The following is a 10,430-nucleotide window of genomic DNA, read 5'->3' on the forward strand; positions in this document are numbered from 1 at the left end:
GCAGCAATGGCGGGACATAAAGTGGTGAAGCTATGGGGCGAGGGTGGTGCGGCTACGAGACCTGCTATAGCCAGAAAGTTTATGTCGTGTCACAACGACATTGTCGCCCTCGATCTCAGGCATAGTACTCTGGAGCATCCGCGCGTGAGTTGATGCTGCGGATGATGTTTGACTCTTAATGTTCCGCGATAGTTCAGTGCTCGCAAGCATGGATTTGGGTGCATGGTGATATCCATGACAGGAATATGCATGCCAGCGGCCGCCTCCGGGCATGTATGCCATGAACTGGTCGGTCTCAATTTATCGTGACCATGGTGTGTGTGCTCCTCCATGCATGCAACTTGTCTTCTTCAAGACCGGGGGTGGTGACACATATGCTCACTTCGTCTTGGTGGTGCTCTACGAACACCAAGTCTCAAGCTCCGGGCTAAAAGCTATACATCTGACCTTAATTTGATTGCTACACCTGGCAATGACGGTGTTTATACTGTGTCGTTGTTGAAGGCATTGTTTTGAAGTATGCTTGGAAGGTGCTCTTTGGGGTTAGACCTCAAGATCTGACCCTCAGTGGTTGGATCTAGCGACGTTTGTGCATCGTTTTCTTTTTAGAGGAGCTGCTTTCATAATACTTCTATTGTAGTCCGTGTGTTGTGAAGAATGGTGGATCGTGTTGCTGCTTATCTATTTCAAGTCGTTGGCTGCTTCGGCTATCTTTGTTTATTTTTTCTTCTTCTTTTAAATCTGTTTGGTTTTGTATATCCTTGTTGTCTCGACTTGGTATTAATATTGCATTATTACAGAGGCCGAATGTACCGGTATCATCTTTGATATTAAAATATTATATTAGCCTTAGTCGAAAAAGTGTTCCAAAGATAAGTCACTGAAACTAGACATGCAAGTGTACCATTTTCAAACCTTGAGCCTTGTATCAATGACCATCAATTTACCTTTTAATTCTACACTTGACTCTTTACCAAACTAGTGTTTCTCGACCTTCAAATGTTCTTTAATACTAATCATTTAAGAAAGTTGATATGGTCAGAACATATCATGCGCAGTCTACCTACCCTGATATTTTTTTTATTTTATTTTAGATAAACAGGGTTGTGACACTTAGTTTTAGAGCTAGTGCGCGCAGCTTTCAGCGCGACTAAAATTGCAGATGCTCTCCACTTTTAGTCCTCCATCTAGTAGCGGTAGGTGGATTATTTGTGTTCATCACCATGTCTTCCATGAGCGCAACGTGCTCCTGAGAAGAACGCACATATTAAATGCAGGCAACCTCTACGTTGCTCCGTTTCAAAAAAAAAACCTCGACGTTGCACACTGCACTAACCATGGCCATTTGGCCCATGTTTGCACTGTCTTGATCGAGAGCCTATAAATACCACTGGCCTCATCACAAACACTCAAACCATCCAAAGCCATCCTTGCACAGGCCACTGCTGCTAGTCGATCGTTCTGTTTCTCTCGTCCAGGTTTCAGGGGGAGGCGCCATGAAGAACTTGGCCCAGCTGGTGGTGGCGCTCCTGGCCTTCTGGGCGGTGGTGCTGATGGTGGCACCGGCGGGCGCGGAGGCGGCGACCTGCAACCCGCTGCAGCTCACCCCGTGCGCGGGGGCCATCATCGGGAACGCGGCGCCGACGGCGGTATGCTGCAGTAGAATGAATGAGCAAAGGCTGTGCATGTGCCAGTATGGGCGCGACCCTAACCTGAAGCAGTACGTCGACTCCCCCAACGGCAAGAAGGTCATGGCCGCCTGCAAGGTGCCCGTGCCCTCCTGCTAAGTCGATCTTATTGATCCGCACGAGAGAGCCCAGCACGCACGCGCGCCTCTCTGGCCTCTAGCTGCATGTTTCATGTGTGTTAATGTGTCAGTGTTTCCATGTTTCTTAACTGTCTGGCTACCCTGACGATGTATGTGGGCCGACGTGCATCTGAATTTCTCAATATATGCAATAATGCTGATGTGTCCAGCTGTATGTAATCTATATGTTCTTCCTCGTGTGCATATTTTCGTGTGGCTCTTTGTGCTAGCTAGTCATCAATTGCTATAGACCAGAAACAATCTCATGAAAGGACAACATGGTTTTCAAAATCTTGCGGAAGGATTGTCATTTGTCTCGTCTTTCTTGAGCAATGGACATGCACTCTATCTTTGCATTAAGTAGAAAAAAAATTAACAAGGTAACCATGAAAGATGGACGAAAACAGATACTCCCTCCATTTCTAAATATTTGTCTTTTTAAAAATTTCAAATGAACTACCACATACGAATGTATATACACTACCGGAATAATTGGCTACCCCGACGGCCTATTCTATGCCGACGGCCTTTTGTCGGGGCCGTCGGCATAGACGGAGCTATGCTGACGGCCTAGGGAAAGCTGTAGGCATAGAAAGGTCGTCGGCATACCTCAGACTATGCTGACGGCAGCCGTAGGCATAGAAAGGCCGTCGGCATATCTCCGACTACACCGACGGCAGCCGTCGGTGACGTGTGGCCGTCGGCATATAGGTGGCCCTGGTGGCCCGGCCTCAGACGGCAGCCTAACGCTGTCAAATCTATGCCGACGGCCCTCACGACGGCCGTCGGCATATGTTTTATCTGGTTTTTTTCAGGAACTGCCACATGGCAATACTATGCCGACGGTCTTGCCGTAGGCATATATATTATCTGTTTTTTATCTTTTAAATTGTTTTTATTTTAAAAATGATTAATTTAAATCTGTTTTTTATGTATTATAAGCGCCAAAAATGTTTCTGTGTTACGAAAAATAAGTATGTGATTCTGAAAAAATAAACATTGTAAAACACATTTGTGTAATTAAAAAAACATATGTTGCATTTTAAAAATGTTCAGGCATTTCGAAATACTGTTAATAACATTTTTTTAATGTTTACGCAATGTACAAAAAATTTCATGTAGTTTAAAATGTTCCGTACCATCCGAAAATGTCTAACACGTATTTCAAAAAAGTTTCAAAACTCGTATTTGGAACAATGTTAATTATATGTATAACTTTTTTTAAAAATACTAAATTTCTAGCACATTTAATATTTTTTATACATACGATTAACATGTTCTCAAATACAAGTTTTTGAAACTTTATTCAAATAAGTGGATAAACTTTTTTGGATTGTACGGCACATTTTTTAAAACAACGCTAACAATTTTTTACATTGTATAAACATTTTAAAAAATGTAATCAATAGTTTTTCGAATGCCTGAACATTTTTAAAATGCAACATATGGTTGTTTTAATTACACAAATGTGTTTTATGATGTTTATTTTTTTAATGTCGCATACCATTTTTTTGTAGGACATATTTTTTTTAATTGTCGCAAACACAAGAATATAATTTATTTTCTTACATAGAACAAGAAGGAATAGCAACCTGAAAAATGTTTATCCCATCTAGACATGTTGTGTTGTTGTGGCCTAGTGGTAATCTTAGTTAACGCTGACCACAAGGTCACATGGTCGAGCCACAATGCTCTCTTTTTTGTGTGACAGTTAAAAAAATAATTTTCGGTCCATATTACATGATATACAAATTAGGCGTGGTACTTAAACATGAATCATCATCCCTCTTGTGGTTGTCCACCTTCCCTTACACAGTCCACAGTTTCAAAACCCCACCATCTATTTTTCTTTCATTTTATTTTAGGCGTTTATATATAACATAAATAAAAAATGCAAGGGCTTATCTGCATATCTACAATGTGACATTGGCTGACAGTGGGCCCTGGCCACGCTGGCATGCCACATAGGCCATAGATACATCTGCATATGTACGGATGGTTCTTCGCGTGTCTACGAGTGTGGTCGGTGGCCTTCGGGGCTAGCTATGCCACCAAATCTTGTGATGGGTCCTCTTACATGCCACAAAGTGTGGTGGCAACTTCGAACACCTAGCACGGGGCTCCGAAGTGTGACCCCCTTCACGGACGGCGCTATCGCCCACACTTGGAGGGGGAAACATCTGCGTCGGGTTGACGTAGAGGGAATCTTGTGGTGGGTAGGGCCCGGACCTTGTTCTGGAGTCTTCACATGGACTGACCCCATCACAACGAGGTGGAGAAGTCCATTGGTCAAAGGGCTTCTCTGCATATCTACAATGTGACATTGGCTGACAGTGGGCCCTGGCCACGCTGGCATGCCACATAGGCCATAGATACATCTGCATATGTACGGTTTGTTCTTCGCGTGTCTACGAGTGTGGTCGGTGGCCTTCAGGGGCTAGCTATCCCACCAAATCTTGTGATGGGTCCTCTTACATGCCACAAAGTGTGGTGGCAACTTCAAACACCTAGCGCGGGGCTCCGAAGTGTTCCTATGGGCTGACCTGATACAACCGGGTGGAGAGGTCCACTGGTCAAAGCCCGTTCGTGGAAAGTCAAAGGGCTAGATCTCGTGGTCAACCGCTCCAGGGTTAGGCGGGACGGGGGCCCTATGGGGGTAGCAATGCCACCGGAGCGTTGCACCGGGCCCTCATACATGCCGTACAGTGTTGTGGCATGTCCGAAGAGGCGGCACGCGTCTCCGGGGTGTGGCCCCCCTCACGGATGGCGCCGCCGCCGGCACCTGGAGGGGGGAAACGGACGCGTCGGGTCTACACAGAGGGGATGTAGATGTGGGTTTTGGCCCGGATGTTGCTCCCAGGTGTCCCCGCGCGAACCATCTCCCTCCGACGGACTTTGATCCATCGCCGCCCCCACCCCAACCCCCACCGTCGATGACCCCCTCCCCCTTCACTCAGCTGACCTACTAAGCTCCACATCGAGCACGCGAGGCGGCGGCCATGCGCTCCCACACCCGCGACCAGGCCACGGCCTCGGCAGACGAAGCTGCTCGAGTTCGGCGCCTCCCCTCTCCTCTGTGTGGTTCCCGGAGAGGAGAGGGCCGAGTGGTTAAAAAGACATTACAAATCCATATGAAATAATATTACATTAAAAACATAAAAAAGAAAAATTATAACTATAAAAGACATTAAAAAATCTATATGAAATAAAAAACATAAAGAAGGAAAAATATAAACTATTAAAACACAGCCCACGCATAACTGTATTAACTTCTTAATTTTTTTGAAAATGTAAACAAGGTCTAAAGAATATGAAATTTGGCGTGGTACAGCTTTATGAGTCCTAAAATGCATGGAATTTTTTTGAGAACATTTACTGTATTTTAACATGTTTATTTGGTCAACATTAGTAGGATAAACAAACACAAAAAATTTCATGTGTTCCTATTGGCTGGAACCAGTGTCCCCTGGATCGATGACGTGGCGGGGCAGCCCACCACCACCACGCATCGCACACACCAGCTATCAACCCAGCCCACGTGCACGTACAGTCCAACCACTCCTCGATCTCTTTTTCTCCTCACAGAAGCGCAGCAGCAGCGCACGTACAGCGCCCTCGACGGACTACCCCGCCGCTGCCCCCCGCCGGACTCCCTCGTCGCTGCCACGCCGGACTCCCGCGCCACCGCCCCTCGCAAGATCCTCCTCCGACGCCCCTCGCTGGACCCTGCCATGCATCTCACCTCCTCCTTCTCTTTCTGCCATCTTCCTCTATCTCCCTCTCTCCGTTCAGCACCGCCGGAGTAGCAGCGGCACCGCCGGAGAAGCAGCAGCGCTGGAGTTGCCGCGGCCTACAGTCTCCTCCCGCAGCCACCTCCTAGTCGGGGGCAGTAGTCAAGGCCCGCCGCACCACCAGCTGCGCCATCGAGCCCGTGCAGGCCGTCTGCCTCTCTCTCCCAAGATCTCGACGACCACGGTGGCGACCTCGACGACGACGCCGCGCGGACGACCTCCACGATGACCATGGGGGCGACTTGGGGTCTGGACGGATGCAAGGGACCTCTGCACATCCGCGGCTGCTGCTCCGGCCATGTCCGCAGTCGTCCTCTGTTGCTCCGACCATGCTGTACGTGGGACGCCGGACATGCTGTACGCCGGACGCTCGACACGCTGCTCGCCGGTCGCCAACCGGACGCTGTTTTTTTAATCAACTAAAAGCATATGAAGGAGGCGCCACGTGGCAGAGCTATGCCTACGGCAAAGCCGTCGGCATAGATTTCCATCTATGCCGACGGCTTTGCCGTAGGCATAGCCCTGCCGCCAGGAGAAGCCGGGGGACGACACGTGGCGCAGGTATGCCGAAGGTTAGGCCGTCGGCATAGATGGAAATCTATGCCGACGGCCAAGCCGTCGGCATACCTGCGCCACGTGTCGTCCCCTGAATCGCCAGCGCTGTTGACGGCGCCGTCCGTTGCCGTGAGACGGAAAACAATGCCGACGGCTAAACTATGCCGACGGCTATCCCGAGGCCGTCGGCATACGCACCTATGCCGACGGCTATACTACGCCGACGGTCTGACACATCTACGCTGACGTGATCTACGCCGACGGGGCTATGCCGACGGCAGCCGTAGGCATAGATATATGCCGACGGCAAAGGACCTATGCCGACGGTCCTGGGCCGTAGGCATAGCCCGCGAGTCCGGTAGTGATAGACATATTTTAAAGTGTAGATTCACTCATTTTGCTCCGTATGTAGTCACTTGTTGAAATCTCTAGAAAGACTAATATTTAGGAACGGTTGGAGTAGAAAGCAATATTGTAGGATCGTATCCCATGGACTGGGGTGGGCGGGCGCTTGAATAGTCCTATGCAAAAATTCTACTATGAATCTTAATGTGGAAGTCTTAGCCTTTTTCCAGTTATATCCTTCACAATACCTACACCTGCTAGTATATAACAAAAGAAGAACGCGAAAGCGAAACTAGAGAAAAGTACAAGTTAGGGATAGAGATTGCAAAGATCTTGACGGTTTCCTGAGATTCGGTAGTTGGTGCTATTCCACTACTCATCACTGGAGGTTCAGGCACAAAATCCTATGGTGCACAAAGGACACAACAGCGTCGCCCACAAAGAGCCCACAAAGTGCATGCCAACATATTCCACCATGACTTGCTACCACACAAAGGTTAAAGACTCACTTGGGGTTGATCCTGCATGAAGAAAGCGATCATCGTGCTTCATACAAACTCTTGATTCCTTCACAAACTCTAAAGACTGTCAAGTGACTCCTAAGTCCTGACAATCTAGGAGGTGCACACCCTACAAGAGTAAGAGGCAAAACATAATCACTTGGATGAACTTCCCCAAAGACCTCCGATCAATCTCTCTCAAGAACCCATATGATCAAAAAGATAGGCTTCATAAAGAGAGATGGAGATCAAATGTGGGGTTCAAGAAAGGGATGATCTTGGTTTTCCCAAAAACTCAAACGAAGTCTCGAAACAACCTCACACGTTCCCATCCAAAGAGGTGTGGGGTCTATTTATAGACGAAGCATAAATTTGGTTTGATGTTGTGAAAAAGTAAGTAGTATTGGTATTCGGGCACGTTCAAAAATAAGCTATCTAATAGAAGCACACATTCCTGCAATGATTAGAAGTCAAACACTCAGAGAGTACCAAGATGTCCATTAAGGGCTAGTTCTTTTGGTGGTTTTTTGGGGGGCTTATAGAATAAGTTGCCCCTACCTTGCTTATTCTAGAAGCGCAACCAAAAAAATTGAAGCCTACTAATCAAGTCTTAATTAGTAGGCTTCTAAAAAATAAACACTAGTAGAAAACAGGGATTTGGTCATAGCGCAATATACACATTAGTCCCGGTTGCATTACGAACCGGGACTAATGTGAGCATTAGTCCCGGTTCGAGCGGCTAAAGGCATTAGTCCCGGTTCAAATGGGCCCTTTAGTCCCGGATTGAGACACGAACAGGGACAAAAGGGCATCGCACCCTTTAGTCCCGGTTTGAGACACGAACCGGGACTAAAGGGCCCATTTCTCAAACTCTAACCCCCCCCCCCCGCGTCGCCATTTCAGTTTTGAAAAAAACAAAAGAAAATGATAAAAACTTTAAAAAATAAAATCCTTCGAGATGTAGTTATATTACTACATCTACTAGTTAGGAAAATTAGAAAACTTAAATTTGGACATGTTTTGCAAAAAATGTCATGAAAAAGTAAAACGGCTATAACTTTTGCATACGATGTCGAAAAAACCCGGATAATATATCAAAATGTTCAGCACGAAAATCCGCATCCGATTTTGACCGCCTATGGCCTGTTTGCAAATTTTTAGAATCCTCAAATTCTAAAAGGAAAAAAAGATATGCTCAAATTTCAGTTTTTTTTGAATTTTGGTTAAATCTGGTCAAACTATGGTCAAGCTACTTATTCAAGAAGTATTAGTGTTACTACATAATTATTCAAGAATATTGGTGTTACTAAATAATTATTTCATTTTTTTTGAATTTTGGTCAAATCTGGTCAAACTATGGTCAAACTACTTATTCAAGAAATATTAGTGTTACTAAATAATTATTGTTTTTTAGAATAATAGTTTCAAACTCAAACAGTGAAACGTGTGACTTCATGCTCAAGCTAAACTCTTGAGGGTTAATAGGATTGACATCTTACTATTGTCAGGAAAACAACAAGTGCAGACTTGGAAACGAGGGGTAATAGAACCCGGAAGTTAAGCATGCTCAGGCTGGAGTAGTGAGAGGATGGGTGACCGGTGGGGAAGTTAGATGATTTGGAATGATGAGGGGTGATTAGAGATTAGAGGTTAAATTGAGCAGTGATGAGGGGTGATTAGAGATTAAATTGTAAAATAATTCAGAAATTTGAAAATATGAAAAAAAAATTCAAAAAAATCGTAAAATTTTCTTTAGTCCTACCGACCCTTTAGTCCCGGTTGCGGGACAAATGGCCCTTTTTCTACTAGTGAAAGTTGGTTGGGCTTCTAGAATATGCTTGGTAGGGGTAGCTTATTCCATCTTATTCTAGAAGCCAACAAAACAACTGGCCCTAAGCCTCTAAGAAATTCAAATACCAAAAGGCATTGGAAACAAAAACCTCCGAGGTACTAGACAAAAAATTAACTCATTTTCGCGAAGGGTGGAACATGCTAAGAAGAACTAGAGAAAATGACCGTCAGACTTCCGAGGTCGACATAGTAGTTCTCATGAGAAATCGGTGCGGAATTGGCTAAGTCTCTGTTGGGAAGAAGTGACAGATGGATTGGGTTGAATAATTCACAGAGCTTCTAGAAAGAAGTATGTGCAATTGGAAAAATGTGTTAATGATTTTCCTTAGCTCTATGGAAAGAGACCCATTAGTCTCTTTGCACGTTCCCTTTTTTCCTTCTTTTGCCTTTGTAGTTTCATTTAAAGTCTTCTTGTTTTCATAGATAGTTTCCATGTATAATTCTTTTTTCCTTTCTTTTCTAAACCTTATACTGCATTATTTAAAATTAATGAAATGCACGCAACAGAATTCTGCAGTATTTTTTAAAAACAAGTATAAGATGGATTTGTATTTGGAGTACCGGGCCTATACTAAGACGTTGAACTGAAGCAAATGAAGAGGCGATCGAAAGTGCTGGAGAAAATGCTTGGAGGTGCGTGATCTAACAAAGATGGTTTCATAGGATGACAACTCGATGGTACAAGAGAAAAAAATGGCGGTTTTTAAGTGAACAAAGGACAGGGTGCACTTAGACAAAAAAACACCCATTCCTCAAATGATCAGTGGTACCAGGTAGAAATACTCAGAACTGCCAAAGATGGTGAAAAGTGAGGAATTTGAGTAGGAGTTAAAAACCTGGGAATTTTGGTTGAGGATCTTGATTTGGAGTTCGCCCAAGATACTTTCCTTGTCCCCCTCTTGACATTATGGTTGTCCTTAAACTCATGGTGAATTTTGGATTCACCAATAGCCTATAAAGATGCAAACTATGAGTTGAAGGATCCTCTTATTTGAATTGCCATTAATTGCTACAACCCAACAGGGGTATAAGATGCACTCTGAATCTCCCCCTTTTTGATGATCGATGACAACACAATTAGATATAGAACCAAATGATTAAACATGTGAAAGTTTAGGTACTTATTATATATATTTTTCGAGCTCCTCTGTTTGTGAGCACTATTATAGTTTGCTTTCGGAATGCAAGTATTATTAGATAGTGTGGGCACAACAAGCATATGCCACATTCCATGCGATGGATTGTGTGTACAAAAGATAAAGATGGGAACGACCATGTGTTAAAAACTAAGGCACATCTTTGGCGATCAGGATAATTGAAACACTAGAAATAACATGACCTAAGTGGTCGTTGTTCCACAATGGTACATCTGTGGCAGGCGATTCTGGATTTTTTTTAGCAAATACCCATCTGATTTTATGAAGGAATAGTTACAATATCATGCGGCATCACTAACCACATCAAGGTATAAAGCATGTTTGGCCAAATTATGGCCTTCGTAATTGTTGTTTTACATGGACATAGCTGCATTCATCAAACTCCAAAGCTTTGGCATTGATCTCAGGCAAAACCTATTCGGCG

At 44.7% G+C, this 10,430-nt stretch overlaps 1 protein-coding gene across 1 annotated transcript; it reads left to right on the forward strand.

Moving 5' to 3' along the window:
- Positions 1-1,429: 1,429 nt before the first annotated feature.
- Positions 1,430-1,996, forward strand: LOC119331464 (non-specific lipid-transfer protein 2-like). Its single transcript, XM_037604653.1, has one exon. The coding sequence runs from the start codon at positions 1,497-1,499 to the stop codon at positions 1,785-1,787; it is 291 nt and encodes a 96-aa protein (XP_037460550.1). The 5' UTR covers positions 1,430-1,496; the 3' UTR covers positions 1,788-1,996.
- The last annotated feature ends 8,434 nt before the right edge of the window (positions 1,997-10,430 follow it).

This window comes from Triticum dicoccoides, chromosome 1A (assembly GCF_002162155.2).
Source record: "Triticum dicoccoides isolate Atlit2015 ecotype Zavitan chromosome 1A, WEW_v2.0, whole genome shotgun sequence".
In the NCBI taxonomy this organism is placed as follows: domain Eukaryota; kingdom Viridiplantae; phylum Streptophyta; class Magnoliopsida; order Poales; family Poaceae; genus Triticum; species Triticum dicoccoides.